The sequence below is a fragment of the Festucalex cinctus genome, chromosome 15 (genome assembly GCF_051991245.1).
Source record: "Festucalex cinctus isolate MCC-2025b chromosome 15, RoL_Fcin_1.0, whole genome shotgun sequence".
Taxonomy (NCBI): Eukaryota; Metazoa; Chordata; class Actinopteri; order Syngnathiformes; family Syngnathidae; genus Festucalex; species Festucalex cinctus.
The window spans coordinates 23,767,389-23,788,576 of record NC_135425.1 but is presented as its reverse complement, the minus strand read 5'-3'; the positions used below and the strand labels follow the sequence as shown (position 1 = coordinate 23,788,576).

Genomic DNA, 21,188 nt, shown 5'->3' with positions numbered 1-21,188 from the left:
GAAACGGGGGGGGGTTCATTCCCAAAACAGCCCCCCATAAGAACGAATGTAAAGTGAGTTCAACTGTTGCCATCATACAAGCTTTAAAAGTTCCTGTAAGGTGAAAATGAAATTTGACACACAACAGGAAAGAATGTTGTTACAAACCCTGCCAAGTTTGAATTCATACAGCCATCCATTTTCTTAACCGCCTTAATTCTCACAAGGGTCGCAGGGGGTGCTGGAGCCTATCCCAGCTGGCTTGGGGCATTAAACGGTGCACACCCTGAACTGGTTGCCAGCCAATCGCAGAGCACACGGAGAAGAAGTGGCAGCCGTGAAGCCGTAAGTGTCGAGAGGAAGCTGGTCAGAGCGTGCGCGTGTCCTGAGGTTACTCCGGGCCCTTGGGCGCGCGTGCCTCACCCGTAAACGCCTTCCCTCTAATTCGTAGGCTTTACCCCCGCAGGGACCGCCAAAGCCAAAACTTGGTCAAGTGGCCTCCAACCCTCTACTTACTTGCCCAAAAACCTGACCATTTGTCTCACGAAGCCATGTTATTTTACAACCAGCAGCGTTTTAAGATGTATGGAGCGTCTTCTTCCCTTTTGAAAATTACTTAACTTAAATGTAGCATAATTTCATTGCCACATAGCTACAGAAGTCTAGCATTCAACAAAACATGTTTTTAAATGTAGCATAGCTAGGCATAGGGCTCTTATGGAATTTTGAAAATCGAGCATAGCTTTGTTGCTTTCAGTGAAAATCCTGTGAAAATGTAGCATAGTCCAGAGGAATCTAGGATTCAATTAAACATTTGGTTTTATTTTATTTTTCCTAAATGAAGCATAGCCTTGTTGCGATCATAGAACTTACATTTTTTGCCGTAACATAGTAAATCAAATTCCAAATCCCTTTATAAAAATAAAATTTTTAAAAAGTAGGCTAGCCTCATTACTGTACATTTGTGCAACAATTTAGGGTAGCACTTTTGAAACTACTTTTTCAGAATGTAAGCCTTGTCATACAACTGACAAACGTAGCATAGCCTCACTGCCAGCCAAATTCTATTTTTTAGAGTGTACCATAGCTTCATTGTCTGATAAGACAAATTGTTGCAAAGATTGCCTTCCAACAGCAATATAGCAATATAGCAAATAGTATTGCTACATTGCCTTATAACTAGCGATATGCATTTTTTTTTTTTCAAAAACGCTGCATAGCATCATTTCATTCAGTAGCATGATGAAAATCCCTTCTTAAAAAATGTAGCATAGCTAATTTATGATATCCAGTGACAAGCAAAATCCCTTTTATTTCATGTAACATAGCCTTGTTTCCTCTCTTCTAGTAAAGTATGTATGTGTTAAAGCTTTCGGCTAGCCATATGTTTTTGTTTTTTTCAACTTAAGCCTAGCCTCTTCACCTCAAAACTGCTGAGGTAGCATAGCCTCACACTGTAAACTGATTTCTGAAGTCGTAAATGTTGGACGTCCAGTTATACGTGTCTTGTTTCCTCTTCTTTTCATCTCTCATTTCCGCCGACACGCAATCATTTTGACAGCCCCGGACGGCAAAACGTGACTTATGAAGAGTTAGGAAGAGTTATGGACTCGATGATGCTATGAAACTTTAATGACGTAGTCGTGTGGAGCCAGAAGGGGAGGTTCAGATCGGGATCACCAGTAAGAAATGCACAAATGCCGGGACTTAAGTGAGCATCCGCCAAACTTTCGAGAAAGAAGAGAACGTGTGATGAACGGAAGCTGTCAAAAGGCCATCATTGATTCTTACGCTAGCTTTGAACGATGATGTAAGGTTTTGAATGTTCAATGTTTGACTCTGGGTTCTGTGGACGTCCTTGCGGCACTGGCAGGAATTCCCGGGAACAATGGAGGCGCGCGTACGGAGTCGGTCGGGACATCCAGACATCAACCAAAATGAGCGCTTGTAGCCCTCCAGTCTGCCCACAGAACAGCATGTCGACCAGCAGACAATTACATAGGGAGACACCACAAAAGCACACGCAGGATCTCTATGGGGTCTTACTCTAAGCCACACCCCCAAAGTGCAGCTTGACCAATCACAGAGCAGCTGGACAGCGCTTGAATCTCTGAATTCCAGGATATATTTTACTCTTTAAAACACGCACAGAAGAAATAGTAGCAACATAGCAGCTGTCCTTATGAATAGCAGCATTTTAAAATGTAGCATAGCAAAGCGTTTTAGAATGTACCAGTTGTATTCCTTTATAACCACCAACATTTTCTAACATCTCTGCTAAATCCTCTTAGAGAAGTAGAGAATCCCCTTTTCTCAAATTGCCTTAGAAAAAATCCCTGCTTTTTCAAATGTACCATGTAGCCTTGTGACCATATTTTCACTTCCTTATGAACAACCATGTCCATGTTTTTTTTTTGTTTTTTTTTAATGTAGCATAGCCTCTTTCTTTACACAACCATCAAAATCCTCTTTTTTTTGGATCTCAGTAAAGCTATGTGGTCGTTTGCAAAATCCGACGAGTCCGTCAAAAATCAGCTTTCTCACATTTTTTTAGAGCATTAATTTGAATCAAAACAAAGCAACAAGCTGTACTCGCTTTATCTGCAAACATTTTCGTTAGCCAAAATGCTAACGTTCGCCATCAACTTAATGAGCTCCGATGGGACTCACACGAACAACATACAGTGAGGTATCAAGGGAAGATTGAGGGCCTGCAATTATTAAATGTCTCCAGGTCAAATAGTTCTCTTCTATATCGTCCATACACGATTTCAAATTGTCAACTTTGAACAAGCTGTAGCAAATAACTGCAGTCGTCGTGTGCCAATAAATGCAAGTGATGAATTATCATGCGCCGTCAAGACCAACGCTGGCGCCGTCCTGTCAAATAATACTTTAGTTTTACTATTTCTTTTCATGTTCGCCATGTAATCGTTTACAATTAATGCACTGGTAGTTATAGTGAATTGAATCTAATTCTAATGAATGGATTCTTTTTTTTAAAACAAGAATTATTGACTGTTAATCCTGCTAATGCTTGCTGGCATTACATGCTCTTAAGAACAACAAAATATCAAGCGTCTGGGATGACGTGTTGTTGTCATGTCTTGCTGTACGTGGCACAAAAATAACAAATCTATCATCGGTGGAGAATAAGTACACGTTGTCCTGAACATGTTTCATCGGGATTTGCATTTATTTTTTTATTTTTTTATTTTTTTTATTTTTTTTTTATCAAGCCTGCCAAAGATCAGCAATCAAGCATTGAGCGCTGGACTAGAAGCGACATGAAGCGACGCCTCTTGTGCAGAAGGTTCCACATTCGAAAACAGCTCCAACATACCAACTTTTGTCAACGTGTTTCATGAATAAGATGCGATTTTTTTTTTCTCCATTTCATGACATAGGTAAATACTTTACTGGTGAGCAAAACGAAAAGGGAGAGTAGCCTTTTTATCGAGTCTGGCTCTCATCACCTTGAATTGAGAAAGTGTTCTGTTCTTGTATTCGCCATTTCCATTCATATTAAGGAAGTGTTCCTTTACTTTTGCTAGAAGGCTCGTGCTGGACTAGAATTACGCAACAATGAAAACAGCAGAGGCCCCACAATTCAACCCTGTGGAACACCATACGTCGCATTATACATGTGAATTCATATTGCACATATTTGCCCAACCACTTTTTATTTTTATTTTTTTATTATTTTTTTTTACATAGTATGAAGTTACAAGTTCCAATCTTTTTTTTCTTTCCAATCTTTATTCCCTGCACCAGTATTTTTTTTTTCCAGTCACGTTTCAACTCTCAAGTAAAGAAGCAAAGCCTTTTTCTTTTCTGCCATCAATCCATGTAAATTATGCGGAGAAAAATGTCCATACTTAGCCAGACATGCAAATTCCAAACCATTAAAACAATTCATTGGCTTGCTCTGAACACATTCAACAAAAGACAAATGGAATATCATAGTAAGACATTTTTCTCATTTCAGGAAATGAGCCCTTCAAGTTTGAACATAAATTTAAAAAGTTTATCATCAATCGTAAAATATCTCTTTTAAATCACGTTAACTATTATACAAGAGTCTTTTTTTTCTTTTTTCTTTTTTTTATCCAAAACACAATAAATCCGTTCAGTCAATTTCACTATTACAATGCATTGACTTAGTTTTGACAAATAAATGGCAGTAAAGTCTCTTTTAATGAAGCTCTTCAAGTGTAAAAATAAATTTACCACTGTTTATAGTCAACAGTAAAACATTGCTTTTCAAGCTTGTAAAAGCATGCAAAGAGCCCCCTTTATTCCCTAAAACTTTAGAAATCCTTTTTAATGTCATTTATTTAGCCCGATCTGCACATTTCATAATCAATTCATTGGCTCAGAAGATTATCCACACAATAAAATGGCTGTATCATCTATATACGTTTATTATCTCAGACCCGATTCCACGCAGAACAAAGAGCCGGCGAGACGAGCCGCCCTTTAAGCCGCCATCAGCCCAAACCGCCCAAAAATGACGGCGTCAGACGTCGGCCGCTAACTAGCCGCGTCGCCCTCACCACTGTTTGTCGCTTGTGTTTTTACAAGATCTGTGGGTAATTGTAAGGCTTTGACATTGGCCTCAAAGTTGTCGCGGTGAAGGAAAACAGAGTCTGATCGTGTGCAGGCCCACTTTCACACGTGCTAATCAAAACACACACACACGACACAACTCGACTTGACACGTCGTCGTGAAGTCAGCAGCTGCCACTTATCAACTGGCTGATGCCGGCCCTTTAAGAGGCCACCATGCATGAGGTATAACATAACGGAAGTCAGTGTTTTCAAGGCACATATTTCAATGAAGAAAAATCTCACACCACCAAACAAAATGTCACAAAAAGGTTTATATTGAGAAATAATAATGATCACAGTAATACTCGTGTTAAATCTGTTCAATTTAAAGCTGGCGGACGTTGTCTTTTAGCTGCTAGCAAGATTAGCATGTAGCCTCACCTGACGCCTCCCTCCACCCCCATCTGACTAATGCACATGTGCAGCAACATGCCAAGGCAGCGAGCTGCATTGCAGGCCTGCTCGATTATGGAAAAAAATAATAATCACGATTGTTTTGGCAATAATTGAAATCCCGATTATTCTAACGATTACAAATATATATATATTTTTTTGTACAAAACAAGAAAATGTTTAAACATTTAAAAATATTAAGAGCAAATAAAAAAAATAGAAACACTATAATTATGTAAGTTCCTTTTGGACCAAACAGAATTTATAATAATATTTATAATAATATATACTTATTTATTTATGTTGGCAAAAGCTTGAAGTTGGAGTGCAGCATATGCACTGTGCATTTTTTGGTACAAAACAAGAAAATATTTAAAGGTAAAAAAACAAATTAAAAAAATATTAATTTAAGACAAAATTCTTTGAAACACTATAATTATGCAACTTCCTATAGGACAAAATTGATTAAATTAGTTATTTTAAAATTTAAAAAAGGTGACAATGTCTAAATGTAAACAGCTCAAAAATTTGTTTTAATATATTTTTTAATTAATTAATAATAATAATAATAATTTAGTGTAATAATTAAAATTGTAATTGAATTTTGATTAATTACACAGCCCTACTTGCATTGCTAGCATGACTTGTTTATGATGGACTACTGCCAAAAACGAAATGTTACCAGTTTGATGTTGTATTTTGTCGGATGTACAATAAATTAAAAAAAAAAAACAACATAATTGATGACCAGAGAGAAACAGTCATGTTACCGTGGGTTGTTGCAGACGTATCTATAGTATGCCACCACTCTTACTCAAAGATTGGCTGTGGCTACAAAAAAAAAAAAAAAACTGTCAGGATGGCCTGCTTGGCAACTGGACATTTTCCAGAAACGTTCCTGCACGTGAGCGCTGCAAGGAAAGGGCCGACGCGCCTGTGAGTCATCCCGTCGTCTGTCCCACTTGGTTTTTCGGCACCGCAGGCTGGCCGACTCAGCACATGTTGTTCACTCTTTCCAGAGTTTCCTGCGCAAGCCTGCAATGTGTCATCAGCGCAAGGTCTGACCAGAAGACGAAATCTAGGCCGGCGCTTTGTTCAGACTCCACGATCTCCGTCCGGGTGACGTCTGTGGACTCATTTTGGAAACGTTGCTTCATTATTAACTCTTTGACCACCATAAACGTTTAAAAACGTTCAGTATAATCCTAGGATTGGCCGCCATAGACGTTAATTGACGTCTACTATGTTTTTTTATGGAAACGGGTGGAGGAAAGCCTTGGGCAGCTGTGCTCCAAGTATCAAGCCGATCGGGTTACTATAATGAGTATTCCTGGCCACTAGATGGCTGTGATGAGTCTTTTGGACAAGATCGGGTAGGAGACATCAGTAGAAGGAGAGAGGCTGAGCTAGAGTGTTGAGCGGGAGAGAATGGCTAACTTGGCTAAGGGAGTCAAAAAGGCTACAGATGGCAATCAGCTTACGCTTGATCCTTATTTTCAAAGCTCAAAAGCATCGACCAGTGCTCAAGAGCACAGTGATGACGGGGTTAAGTCATAGCTGAAGCGGTGACGCGGCCGTTTCGACCACGTCCTAAGGCCCCACCGTCTAGCGATGCTAATAACGTCCTAAGGCCCCACCGGCTAGCGATGCTAACACCGGAGAAAAGTGGTGCACAACCGAGCACGTCTGCACAGATGACGTTTCATCGGACGATGACGACTACTATGGGTCCGATGCAAGACAGTCTTGGACAGTCTTCCAAAGAACGTGAAGGTAAGCGCTAACATGCTAAGAGATTGCTAGTAAGATTACTTTCCTTTTCGGGCGATCTGCTAGCAGCGTGTGTAAATGTGCTGATATACACTAAAACATCTATTACCTATACAAACGTGAATGTATATTTTATAGATCGTGCTCACAGCAACGTCCGACCGCTGGTTCTACGACAAAGAAAGGTAAAAAAAAACAAAAACGTTTTCAATAAAATAAATAATAAATAATAATAATAAATAAAAAATAAAAAATAATAAATACTAAATAAAAAATAAATAAAAGGAAAGTCTTTCGATTGTATTGTAATTGTATAGGTTTCTTTCAGCTCCTCCTCATAGGGCCCAAAGTGACCCTTCTCACAGTGAGCAGAACAAAGGTAAAAAGAAAAGATTCTCCACAGCACTAATAAAATATTTCATGGTAAACGTCTTCTATAATTTACAGAATGTGCATCAACCAATACATCCAAGAAAAAAAGGTAAACATGCACACACACACACAAACACACACATTGCATCACACTGCTCTAAAATAATATATGATATTGAAATGTATATTTGCAGATCCCAAAGATTCTGGCTGGCTTGAAGTTGATGAATTGGGCTGGCAGCCAACCATCTTCCCCTTTGCTGCAAAACCAGGACCAAGGGATGCTGCAGCAGAGCTGAATTCTCACCTGCCAGCTGACATCCTGGAGCTCTTCATCACGGATGAACTTCTCCAGCACATCGTTCATCGTACCAACCTCTACGCAAATCAGTCCATGCAGAAGCAGACTGACAAAAACTGTTGCGCACGTGTAAATAGTTTGCAAAGAGTTTTCCAAATTGTTTGTTCGGATTGCTACTGTTGCATGTAAATAAACTGTTATTTTGCAATCAAAAAACATTTTTTATTGTTGGGGTAGTGTTTTATAGAAGTTTAGGTGTTTGTAGAATCACTCATACAAAAAAAAAAAAAGTGCCAAATTCACTAGACTGCATGAAATAACATCGTTTCACAAAAAGCTTGATTTCTCCGTATTTTGGAAGAAAATAGAGGATTTGGGTGAAACGAAGCTGTTTTCTATTGTTGATTACTGAAGATCCGAATAAGGTAGAAACAAACTTATTTTTTTAGATGAAAGATGAGACTTCAATCTTTTTGGTAGTATCCACGTTTCCATAGTCCTAACACATTTTCTGTGGAGCTTGAAAGATCGGTAAAATTCTGTAAATTAGCTGGCAGTATGGGGTTACCGTTTCCGAAAATGGCTGGCAGTCAAAGAGTTAACACACGCTGTTGACGTGGACCACGTATCTGGGAGCGGTTAGCGTCCCATGCTAACGTGCTAGCCGGCACATGTTAAGAGAGATTTGTGGAAATTAAGGTCAACCTTGTCATGATTGTCTAGCGTCATTATATCACAGTGTACATTACATATTTGAGGTCAAATGTACCATATTTACCTCCTACAGTATTTACTGTGTAGACAATTCAAATGTATCATATTTACTTCATATTAAAGGTCTAGATAGTTTGTATGGACATCCATCCATCCATTCATTTTCGGAACCTCTTGCTCCTCATTAGGGTCGCGGGGGGTGCTGGAGCCTATCTCAGCTGGCTATGGGCAGTAGGCGGGGTACACCCTGAACTGGTTACCAGCCAATCGCAGGGTTTGTATGGACTTGCATTATATTTAATGTATGCAGCTCCAATATACCACATATGGGCCATTTTTTAATGTATATTACACCTCTAAGATAGTATATATTGATGTGTGTGTATATACATCTCTAATGTACCATATTCGCGTAGTTGTCCATGTATGCACCACTACTATACCATATTGTTTATTAACAAATTATACACCTGTAATGCATTGTTTACATCATATTCCATGCTCTATACACCTTAACATACCATATTTAATGCATGCATTGCTACCATATTTGCCATTTTTAATGTACACGCACCTGTAATATTCCTTATTTAATATTATGCACCTATAATTACCATATTTACATCATATTTGATTAATGTACCTCTAGTATACCAAATGTGTTGTTTATATTGAGGGTTAGCGTGGCACAGAATTGATAGATTTCTTCTTCTACAGAGCCCTTATGTGCATTATTTACATATTTACTGTATGCACCTCTAATATACCATAGCTATGTTATAGTTAATGTATATGCACCCCTAATATATCAAATATACAATACAGTTCAAATGTAGTTTTTATATAATTAATGTATGCACCTCTACTGTGCCATATTCACGTATCATGCTCTACTCACCATATTACTGTATGCACCTTTACATACCATAGCAATGTAAGTTTTCATGTATATGCACCTAAAAATATACCATAACATGCATAACATTTCATGTAGCATATTTGCATATTTTATGTTGATGCATTTAAATGGATTCAAAATGCAATTAATGTGAATTTGATTGCTTACGATTGTCATCATTCGGTCTTGTTCTGAATTTGCAGATTCCATCAGTCCATCACAAATAGTCTCCACCTCCACCCTTCTTCTGCATTGCCTGACTGCAGCCGGCATCTTTTCCAAGGATTTTGAGTAAAAAGAGCTGCGTGCCACATGCGCTTCACTCCACCAGACAGTAAGGTCAGCAAGTGCGGGCACGGCCTCAAAACCGGGGTTACGGATTCAAAGCTCGGTTTCCGATGAGGATTAGAGCTTCAAAGTAGCGTTTCCGTACGGGTTAGCGTTTCAAATTCAAATTTCAAGACACGGCTAGGTTTTCAAAGAAGGGTTAGGGGTTCTGATTTGGGTTTGAAGGTAGTGTTATACTTCCAAGCAATGGTTAGGGTTTGAAGTCTGGGTTAGGGTTTTGATGTTTGGTTTTGAACACAATTAAGGTTTCAATTCAAATACATTTTTCAAGCCCTAATAATGGTTCCTAAGGTAGGATTAGGTGTTAGAATTAGGGTTGCGAACCTGGGTTAGGTTTTCAAATGGTTAGCGTGACCTTCATGTCAAGGGTGTTAACAAAAATGAACAAAATAATTCACTAAAATTGAAAAACATTTTTTGTAAATGAAAAATAAAAACGTGCTCATTTAAAAAAAAAAATATATATATATATATACATTTTTCATCTTGCGATATGCTGCTGCTCGGGTGAAATGAAACAACAATAAAGTGTGGAAAATTGATTTGATAAGCAAATAAATAGAATTACAAGCTTGGTTGCGGAACGAATGAAACTCCATTTCGATGATTATGACGATAATCTGTACTGTACAGTGACGGTAGGCAGCCTGCTTTCATACGCACCGCTCACTCCATCCATCCATCCAACCGAGGCCTGGCTGGCGGCACTCCCGTGGAAAATGTGAGCGCTGTGCACCGCGCCAGACACCTTCGATAAACACCACGTCTGGGAAACCGCACACTTCTCACCACCAATTGTATTATTTATTTTTTTTTCATTTTTATCACACAACTGTCAGGAATATTGTAAGTACCAATGAGGAAAGTTGCTTCTTTTATAGGAAAATAATAATAATTTGTCATCGTCCCCCCCCCAAAAAAAAAAAAAAAAGCATAGTTATGAGAAAAGTTGTCGTCTGACAATTAAAAATGTGAATGTTATGGTAACAATAGAAGATTGATCATCATTAATGAGTAAAATGTCACGGAACAAAAAGTCCCAGTCTATGAGAAAAAGTCATAATATTGTGTGGAAAAATATGACGGAATTTGCTTTAAAAAAAAAGTCATTATTATGAGGAAAGGTTGTAATTTATACTAAAATTTTTAATTTTATGAGATAAGTTGTGTTTTTTTTGTTTTTTTTTTAAATAAAAGATGATTCTTGAGAGAAAAATTGTAATAGTATTAGGAAAATGTTAGTTTTACATTATGTTATGAGAATATTCTTCACAAGATATAATATGAGGAAAAAGTTGTAATGCTATAAGAATAGTTTTTTTGGTTTTATAAAAACAGCAAACAGATCAAATGTTATAAGAATAAAAATTGTAATCTGGGGAAAAAGTGATGCTACAAGTTAGAATGTTATGAGATGTAATGATACGTGAAAATGTTGCAGTGTTGAAAATAACCAATTATCAAAAAAGGCACATCAATGAGAATAGCTTTTAATTGTTTTGATTTTTTTATATTTTAATTGAAAGTCATAATGTGATAAAAAGTCAATGTGATGAGAACTACCCTTTTTTTTTTTTTTTTTTTTTTTTTTTAGAAAAATGTTCTTTTTGAATTTTTTTTTTTTTTTTTTAGAAGAATTCTGAGTGATGTTGAAACAAGTTACAGAAATCGCTTTAATGTTACAAGAAAACGTCATTCTCTGTAGAGTTTTTAAACTCTGCTCGACCTTGAGGAGTTTAAATACAACATACTTTGTAATGGTTTTACCTGAAGGGAAAAATCAAAGATGGCGAACAATCGGCACTATTGTACAGTGGAAAAGTTTAAGCGAGGCAGCGTGGGAGGTGAACAAGCACTTTCCACAGAAAAAATTAAATAAAAAAATCATTAATGTGAGCACAGTGGCAGAGAAACAGCACGGAACGGTGAGCTCAGCCAATAAAATGCGAGAATGACTTCACCAATTTTTCTGCACGATTGGACATTTAAACCAATGACAGCTTACAAAAACATGACTGACATGAAGCATGTGGCTTTGGACCGTTTCAAGATGTTCATTGCGGAACTAATGAGTCGGAGCATCCATCACAAAGAGATCCTCATCAAGTGCTTTAAAACGCAGACGTTTTTGATTTTAGTTAACATTGTGACCTTTAGTAATGTGCTTTTTATCCTCATAAATTATGTTTTTCACAAAAAAGATTTTCTATTTTTGAAACTTTTTTTTTCGTAATGTGACATTTTTTTCTTGTAGTGTTACGACTTTTTTCCCTCTACATTACGCTTTCCGAGCTCACACAATATTACATTTTGTCGTAGCATTTCGACTTCTTGAATGTAACTTTTTCCCTCTTTACATTTTTCTTAAAAAAAAAAGAGATATTCGCTAACAATGTGGCCTATTTTGGTAATATTACAATTTTTTCATATATATTTTTTTTAAATGTTACTATTCTCCAATGTTTTGACATTTTCCCTTCGCATTACGTTTCTCAAGACATTTTGACCTTTTTCTCATGATATGACTTTTTTTCTCGTTTTTTTTGTGAAAAAAATAAACATCCAGTAATGTTACAATTTTTTCTTGTAATGAATTTTTCTCTTAATATTACGTCTTCTCGTAACGTGAATGTTCTCATAAATTCTGACTTTTTTTTTTTTTTCCAATAAACATATATTTACATGACGCAACTTTTCTCACGTGACATTTTCCCGTGTAGTATTACAATGCATTTCCCATATGTTGTGATGGACAATTCTCGTAGCATTTATGACTTTTTCTCTTAATAGTACAACTTTTCTCGTAATGACATTTTTCCTTGTATTTAAAAAATAAACGGGTATTCTGGTAATGTTCTTACTTATTAGTGGATTATTATGTCTCATCTCATAGCTGTCTCATACGACAACTGGTTGTTGTTGTTTTTTCTACTTAGAAAAAAACAGAACTAGCTGGCCATCATGTTGATAATATAAACTCCTAAATTTTGCAGTCAGACTTAATTAATTCACTGATTACACTTTGAGTCTCCACTCGAATTAAACATCTGCTCCGAACGTGTTGCTACAACCGGGGGGGTTGGGGGAGGAAATGCAAAATAGCGTGCGGGATCTCTGTTGAGGGGAATATGAATGGAAAAGACACCAGAGCCCTGGAGGAGACCATAAATCCGGAGACGACGCTCTAAAAACAGAAGATGGGGAATAAGCCAGGTACCGACGATGCTCGCTTCAAAGAGCAAAGCTCGCAAGGGCGGATCCAGACACGCTAGCCGTTCTGCTAGCGTGCTTCATTTTGCGCTGAGCCAGCATGTGAAATATACTTTTCAACCTATAGAATTGCGATGGTGCCTTGCCATACGAGTTTCCTTCTGTGACCACATTTGTAATACAAAAACAATCATATTTCCTTATTGAAATAAATAGAAATGTATAAATACAGCAACAAAAAAAATGTATAATGTGTTTTAAATAAAAACAAACCAAAAGAATTAAACAGTTTGTGCATCATTCGATGGGTATTGTGCTACTCATTCTGGCGTGCACAGCTTGGCCACCAGGGGGAAGTATAACACACAGTATCAAATTGTTTTATATTGCGAAAGCCGAAAATGCTAAATTTTTCTAAGCAGTGTAAAGAGCGATAAAGTTGTTTCATCCCTCCAATCTTTGTTGCTATCGTTCATACAGAACAGCGACACTGGGGAAAACTGCATCTTCTCCAGGGAGCGAGAAAGTGGACCCAAGGCTCCAAACACAAAATTTGCCTCTCCCAGATACAAAAATTGGAGCCCGAGAGAAGACGAAATAACCCATAAGAGTCCTTCCTGATGTTTCCGAGCACTGTGTGCAATCTCCTGCTGTTCTCAGCTGCCAGGCCAAATTGTGCTGGCTTCTTCTAACCAGAAACACTTCTGAGATTCAGTTCACTGAGTACGCTCAGAAAATAAAATCAGCGAGAATTGGATGCTGAGTGAGGGAGGCTGGACCATGGCGTCTTCTTCTGGCTTGCATTCCAACACGTTCTGGTCCACCAACTGGTTCTGAGGGTTCCTGGTACCGCACTGCAGGATGGGCGGTTCTGGAAGGTGTCAAGAGTCAAGGTAAGTGGTGAAGAATTGTGTGAGGATCAAAGCAGGTTCAGTTTGGTTCCGTTGAATTTGACCTGGTGAAGATTCCAATGATTCAACACTCTCTTGCTCTAAAACAATTATCAAGCATTTCTATACCCAACACAAACTTTATCCTAACTACAACCCAAGCCCAGACCCTAAACCTTACCATAAACCCGACCCCAAACTGTCATTGTAACCCGTTCCCTGATCATTTCCTTTGAACAATTCTAGTCCTATCTATAAGACCTTCCTTCACCCTGAATCCTACTCTAACTTAGCTCTAACCTTATTAATCCTAAACCACGATCGGACATTAAACCTTCACCCTAAAGTCCGTATCCCACCGAGGTATGAACATTTACGACGCTAGCGAATTTTCATTTTACGTCAGGGTTTGTTTCAAAGTCGAAACTTTTCCTAATTAGTCTTAAACATTCTCTAAATAGTCTTAATGGTTCTTTAAACAGTCTTAATGATGTTCCTTGTCGCAACAAAATTCATGTTCAATATTTTCTTTAAGACTGTTTAGAGAACCATTCAGACTGTTTAAAGAACGTTTAGAAAACGATGAGACCTTGCACAAACCCTGACTTTCCTAAACATTCTCTAAAAAGTCTCAATGGTTCTTTAAACAGCCTTAAATGAAACTTTGAACGTGAATTTCCTTAGGACCAGAAAGACCATTAAGACTGTTCAGCGAACGTTTAGGCAATGATGCGACTTTGATCGAACCGGGAATGTGCACAAAGTGTTTCCATTACACTTTTGCGAAATACTTCTATTTCGACACGTCTCACAAACCACCTCATGAGAGCGTAAAAGGTTTTTTGCGATATATATTTTTTTTTTTCGGAAATCATACGTTTCCATTACCAGCCTGCTTTTGCGCAATTTTACGCAAAACTAAGGGTAACAGAAACGCATTGCATTGCAAACGGTCGCCCCTCAGTGGAATACAGGCCATAACCCACTGACTTGTCACTGGAGGCCTGAAAGAAAATTTGCAGTGCATTCCAGCTCGTTCGTCAAGACGAGACGATGATGATTGCTTTAGCAGGGGCAGAACGTCTAGCAGAATGACATACCACTCACATTTTCTTTCTGCATCACTATGAAAATGTGAAGCCGGTAAACTAGTTATTGTTTTTGCTGCTATTATTATTTGTGGGAGGGTTTCCCCTGGTTTAGCGGGTCCTAGAAGCGTCTTCGGCTGGACTTCCAACTGAGCTGCATCAAAACGAAAATGCTGCCAATCTTCTTAATGGTGATGATGACAGTTTGCATGTCAGGGTCTCGAGCACATTGTCCGAACTGTTCAAAAAACATCAGCCTCGCCCTAGCTTTTACCATAACACCGCCCTAACAGTAACCTTAAACAACTTAACCTAACACACTGACCTTGAACATGAGGGGAAGCCAAAGTCCTAAAACTTTTGACATCGCTCCCCCCAAAAAGTGTGTCATACTGTCAATAAAGCTTCTTTGAACAGAGGCGGAACAAATGGTGGGATTAGGAAGCGTCTATCCTGCTCCTCCTTATTGGCCACCCCACCCATCCTGCACTTTTGCTATAGTCATGTCATAGCAGCAACATATGTTCACGTGGGGGTCCGCAGGGAGGCTGAGGGCTGTGCGGTGCAGCAACTAATTCCTCCTTTCCCCTCCTCCATCATACCCATCCCAAACGTTATTCTACACCGCCTTTCTCGGCGTCTTCTTCGCTTTCTCTCGAAACATAGCGAGCAAAATGTGGGATTTTTTTTGTTGTTGTTGTTTTTGAACAAAAGTCCTCGACAACTGCTGCACATTTGCTTGGCGTTGTGACTTTCCAGCAAATTCCGTTGGCAAGGTTCCCCTTCCCCTGCTCTGCCTGCCTCGTGTTCTTGGAGCTCAGCTTGGACATTTTGCCTCCTTTTCTTCTTTCTTTTTCTCCTTCCTCATTTCTCCTTTCCCCCCGCTCGCACCGCCTTGGCTTGGTTGGGGGAGTTGTAAACATCTTAGTCAATGCAGCTCAGGATCTCTCAAATTAGCTCATAAAACAAGGAACAAATATTTTAAAAAATAATAATAATAAAGGAAAACTTGCTGGAATCGCTCACAGAACGACACTGAGACAACCAACTTGTGGTTTATTTTCGCTGGATTTAATTTAATACAGTTGAAGGCTGTAATCGGCTAACAGTTACCTAATTTTGAAGGCTAGTGAAATATTCGCTAATGGCAGAGTTCCGTTGGAAGGTTAGCATTTAGCTCGTCTGCCTTTAAAATGTCAGAACACCCATTTAATGAAGTCATTGGCGGATTTTGTGAATTTCATGGATGTAAAGGTTAAATGATAGCAACAAAATAGCTGTTCTTCTTGCTAACCTTTAAGAAGCTCACTGGGTAACTGTGAATTTAGTGAAAATTTAAACTTAACATTTGCAGTTTAGTAGCTAGCCCTCAAAATGGTGGAACAGGCGTTTATATTGGGGAACAATGGATTTTTTTTTTTTATTTCAATTAAAAGGTTCTACTCTCCCGCTAGTAGCTAGCTAATTACTACTCTGAAGGTGAGTGAGTTAAATAATGATAGATTTTGTGATAGATGTTCAATTGACATTAGTGGTTAGCTAAGTCTTTAAAATGGAAGAACAGCCATTTAATTTATGAAATTGTGGAACTACTTTTAATTTTGAAAACAGCAGATTTAGTGTAGTGAAATAGATTTAAAAGTTGCTAGCATTTTGCTGATAGCGATTAGCTCAGAGCTCACCAATACTCAAAATGTAAATGAGCTAATAATTGATTTTGTGAAAAGCTCAATTCAAAGTTATGCAAATCAAGTATTTATTTGTATTGTATCGTTTTGTCATTGTGGTTTTAATACAGTTAAAATTAACACTGACCAATCTCCTGCTTGCAGTTAACGGTTAGCTTGTGAGGCTAAATTTGTATTATTTACAGTCTAATGCCTTTTACTCTGGAAAAGACTGCTCTGGTATACATTGTGGCATGAATCCGTTTGATATGTAAATGTTGCTCATCCTCTTGCTGTTTTTCCAACAGCCACTTTTTTTTTTTTTTTGTGCCTATATCAACTAATCTGACAACTTTTCCATTCTGGGCTGCATTTGAGTTTCCTTTGGGTTTTTCTATTAGGCTGAAAGCTTTGACTCCCGAATCTGGCATCCGGGACGAGTAACAGACGTATCCCCCGCACATTGCGCCCCCACCCAAAAAAAAAACAACAAAAAAAACACAGCCAATGGAGGTCGGAATGTAAACACCCGCGTTTCATAAAAGTACTTTTTCTCATGACATCCGCTCGCCTCGCAGCACTTGAAAATCTGTCGGATAATTGCAGAAACGTTATTTCCCATGTCAGGAGAGAATCTACTGTACATGGATCGTGGTGAAGTGATTATCTTGTGGCTGGAAGCTAACAATGCTGTTCATTGATTTTTATTTTTACTTTGTCCAGTTTAGCGACCAAATTACTCTGGGAAGCTAAGCAGGGTTAGGCTTGGTTAATACTTGGATGGGAGACCTACCTACTGGGAATACCAGGTTTATGCCCCCCCCCCCCAAGGCTGATTTAAGACTCTTAAGTTGTACGTAGGTGTGATTGTGAGAGGGAATGCGTTTTTGTCTGTATGTACTCTGCGATTGACTACTGGACTGTACCTGATGGTCTGTATTGAAATAGTTGTGGTTAAGTAGCATAGAACATGTGCTAATGCACCCTCTCAAGGAACCACTCAGTCAGTCAAACCCACTAGTTTGACTTGATTGATTGTGGACCATCTCGAATTTTTTTGCATACTTCCCCTTCAGGTCAATCAGAGTGTCAGAGTAGGTGGGTGGGGGTTCGGGAGTGAGGCGATCTTGTTTACAAAATGTCAGCTGAAGACATTAGAGCCCACTTCTAGGAATGTTTGCATAGCTTTAATAGCAAAGACATCACAGAGCGCCATAATCAGATTTTCCTCGGGAATCAGGACCAAAAATAAAAAACGACTGGAAGGGGATCCTGAGGTGAAACTCGGCTGATTTGCTGGTGGGGATGTTTTTCAAGGAATATTTTGATTTACACTTTGCCGGATTCCACCCCGCCTCGGAGGTCATCCTCATGAACACCGGACCCGAAAGTGGACCCTTCCTGGGCGACGGTCACTACTGACTCCAGATCATCGAGCAAACAGGTGTGGGTCTGACACCTATGAAGCAGTGATTCAGTGATTTCTCAAACTCTAACTTGACGGACCGCAAAATAAATCACAATAAATTGGTATGTTATTTTAAAAAGTTGATACCTAAATATGGGGACCGGCGTGCAAATTAAACAAATATAATAAACCATCTCCTTAAATGATAATGGGAACTATCCTGTATATTGTTAGCGGATAACTCGCTATTCTTTGCTAAATAGCTAATACAGCAGATTTGTACTGAAAAGTTTAATCGAACATTAACATTTAGCTATCTAGCCTTTAAAACGGTGGCACAACTGTTAAGCTAATAGCAGATTTAGTTTAATGCAGTTGAAGAGAACTTTGCTAATCTCTTGATTGTAGTTAGCAGTTAGCTCGCTAGCGCTAGCGAGCTAATGTCTCATTAATTCAAGGTTGCCCAAAATTATTTTTGGTATACAGGGTTTTTGATATTTTTATTTTTATTTTAATACAATCAAAGTTAGACAATGACCAACCACATGCTAAGAGTTAGCGGTTTGCTCGCTAGCCTTCAAAATGGCCGAGATATTACATTTTGTGAATGGCAGATATTGATAATGTTAATACAGTTAAAAAGTCCTAATTTTCTGCTCACAGCTACCTGTTAGCCTGTGAGCCAAAATGCTAATTTGTTAATGACATATTTATTGTACATTATTGGTAGTGTTCAGTTGAAAGTTTATCCTCTTGGGAACTCGTTTCCACCAGCCTGGCCACTAAGGAGGCCTGACACCTCCACAGGCAAACTCACGTGCGCACTGGGTGGGCCCGCTGTTGACTGAAACAACAGGAAATGTCAACAATCCACCATTGGAACTTGTTTCTGGGGTGCTCCATCCTCCTCTTCAGTCCCCATAAACGGGACCCTTTCTTCTTCTGCCTGAGTTATCAATCGGCCTAGAAATCATTCCAGTCTTTCCGGCAACAGTCGCTTGGATCAGAACCGGGCTGGAGTGCATCCTTGACACTGTTGGCAAGCAGATGTTTTCCACCTCCACGCAGATGGCTTCCTCCAGCTCGCTTTTCCTCCTCGCTCTGATGATAAATCACACGCAATGAATACAATCGTTTGTCTCAAAGAATGCCTTTGGAAGTATGTATGGAATGTGAAAAAGATCTCCAGATATGAACCTGTAAAGGAAACACTTCAAGTTGAATTCTAAAATGCACACAGCCCAAGTTGTGATGATTTGTTTGTGACGAAGGATTTGGCTGCTCAACCTGTTTCCAAAACATTTTTTGAAAGGATGGGAAGAACATTTGGTCGAGATCTTGAGATTGGTGTGAAGCCAGAATTTACTCCTAAAAGCTTTTGTTAGTGCTGCCAAATATCCTTTTGATATAAATTATGAAGTGATATGCTACATGAAAAGATGTGCTATGAAACGATATGTGAAGTGACGTGACATGAAACCAATCCAACAATTTCTTCATGATGTCACTGTAGTGAAGAAATGGACCAAATGTTCTGCTGTTCTCCACATTTTACCCCCCGATTCTGTCCAGCCATTCACAACCTTTTCCATCCTGCTACTCCTGTTCCATCCATCCTTCATCCTGAATTCTGGTTGGTTGTGGGGGAGTAGGGGTTCAGGCTTTTTAGGTGGATCTGGGATGGTGGGAAAAAAACTTGTAAGGAAGTTCCCCCCCCTACCCCCCCCCCCTCCTCAGTCACTTTCTCGTCTACGTTAACGTGTTCACCGTCTGGATCGCACATTCTTTCCACCTCCGTCGGCCTCCCGGGTCAAGCAGAACCAGACCTCAACCACCCCCCCCCGCGACGTCGGTGATGATGCGGTGGCAGCCTGGTGGATTTTTGGGGTTTGAATCACACTTTCCAGCCACTTCCTTCTTCCCTCCCGTTGCTCTTTCATCAGGTGCTCTGCGAAAGAGTTAAAGGCAAATGCCTTAAACGTAAACACATGTGGCAGCCGCTACCAGTAACGTGATTCTTTCCATTTCAGACACTCCATTTTTGTCTGCCAGGCAAAACACTGATGATGAAGAAGAGGAGGAGGGGTGATGTGGTCAGAGAGCGCAAAGATGGAGGATGCGCACGTACATGACCTCACATCGTTTTTCCTCCAACCAATGGCGCCAGTCCATGTGGAAGCTCCCTTTGCAATACATGGAATTGAAAGGCACCTTTAGCCCAGTTGTTAGTTGTGAGAGTTTAGGGTACAGGGGAATGTTGTAAAAGGAGGTTGGGTCGGGCCTGGGTACCCAATCCTCTCAACTCTCAATTAAAATTTTAAATCCAGATTCCATGGTTGAAATTTGGAAGCAAAACTTGGAAGGAGCACTCCAACAACCCCAAACAGCCCTACGGTCCCCAGAAGCCCACCTTCTAACTTTGGTCCCAAAATTTGTACGACTTCCAAGTCCCATTCAACGTCAATGGCCAAGTCGTACACCAAACCTTGAAACTAGCCTAGAACTTTGACAGACTCTATCCCTACCCTATCCCTAAATCTAACCTTAACTAGGGTTTTCCTACCCATTTAATTCCAATTTTATCCGTAAAGACCCCCTGACTTAGGTATAGAAATAGCCAGGGCGACTCCCTGAGTACTGTTTGAGGTGGGGGTCACGTTCCAGAATTCCAAAGATGCCGTCCCCGTGAAAAAGTCAGGTAGGATGACAAAAGACCCATCCCAAACCCCCAGACCCCCGGCGGTGCTCAGGAACTCCATGCCCAGGGACGTTGGTTCGATCCTGGGTAAGAAAGTTGGAAGCTTGCCCCCACTTCAAGGAGCGCCAGGATCTGGAACAATGGAAGATGGGATCTTGGAATCCAAATTTAATTCCAAATATGCGGAATATGTTTCAGAGACAATTTCATTAATTTCCTATGAGAATACCCTAGCCCCAAATCCAAACCCTTCGTCCCACGGATGTTTTGGAAGGCTCCCGTTTCGGTGTGGCCTGAGAATGTTTATCTGTAAACATCTGCAAACGTCTGTCAAGCCATGTCGGGACGTCTTGCCTTTGCCACGGAAGGACCAAAGAAGTTCACTGCGAGAGCCACATTGATTACACACTTTTTCCTCACTGGGACTTGACATAGTGGCTCGCTCAGCCTGCGTTATCGCTGATACGGACCCAGACGCTGACTCATCCCACAGCTGCTTTGTTGGGGGAAAAAAGACTGTTCATAGTGTGAGGGCACAGAACAAGAACAAGCACTCTCAAGTCTGACGGGATGCATTTGGACATGTTGCGGTTCAGTTTCAGAGCGTTCCTCAGCTCAACATGTTAATCGTTAACAGCTGATCGCGGCATAAAAACTGCTTTCTTCTTCAAAAAAAATAAAATAAAAATGTTTGGTCTTCCTCGAGCCAAAATGGAGAGAGTGCGATCCAACACGTTGCTAGTTACACAACACTTGAAGAGCTTTTCCAAAATGGGGACATTCAAAGCGTGTGTATAGTTTTTGTCTATGTAAAGGTTTGTGGCATGTTTGGCCAGTGTTG

The 21,188-nt window shown here is 39.5% G+C and overlaps 2 protein-coding genes across 4 annotated transcripts in view; both read left to right on the top strand.

Moving 5' to 3' along the window:
* agpat2 (1-acylglycerol-3-phosphate O-acyltransferase 2 (lysophosphatidic acid acyltransferase, beta)) overlaps positions 1-21,188 on the top strand; it is a 120,543-nt gene that overhangs the window by 25,298 nt on the left and 74,057 nt on the right. For 2 of the 3 annotated variants that reach the window (XM_077498336.1, XM_077498334.1), the window contains exons 2-3: positions 9,242-9,377; positions 13,077-13,489. The gene's annotated coding sequence lies outside the window, so the exon portion shown is untranslated. Of the gene's footprint in view, positions 1-8,328; positions 8,415-9,241; positions 9,378-13,076; positions 13,490-21,188 lie in introns of all 3 variants that reach the window. The other variant, XM_077498335.1, reaches the window with a different exon arrangement.
* On the top strand, positions 6,047-7,653 carry LOC144002737 (uncharacterized). Its single transcript, XM_077498211.1, has 5 exons — positions 6,047-6,756; positions 6,892-6,938; positions 7,082-7,132; positions 7,201-7,234; positions 7,320-7,653. The coding sequence occupies exons 1-5, from the start codon at positions 6,630-6,632 to the stop codon at positions 7,613-7,615; spliced, it is 555 nt and encodes a 184-aa protein (XP_077354337.1). The 5' UTR covers positions 6,047-6,629; the 3' UTR covers positions 7,616-7,653.

Excerpts from the sequence above, each read along its gene's own strand:
- LOC144002737 (XM_077498211.1), top strand. The coding sequence starts at position 6,630 with ATGCTAACACCGGAGAAAAGTGGTGCACAACCGAGCACGTCTGCACAG. Across the intron at positions 6,757-6,891 it reads GTCTTCCAAAGAACGTGAAG|ATCGTGCTCACAGCAACGTC; the intron begins GTAAGCGCTAAC and ends TATATTTTATAG. Across the intron at positions 6,939-7,081 it reads TGGTTCTACGACAAAGAAAG|CTCCTCCTCATAGGGCCCAA; the intron begins GTAAAAAAAAAC and ends GGTTTCTTTCAG.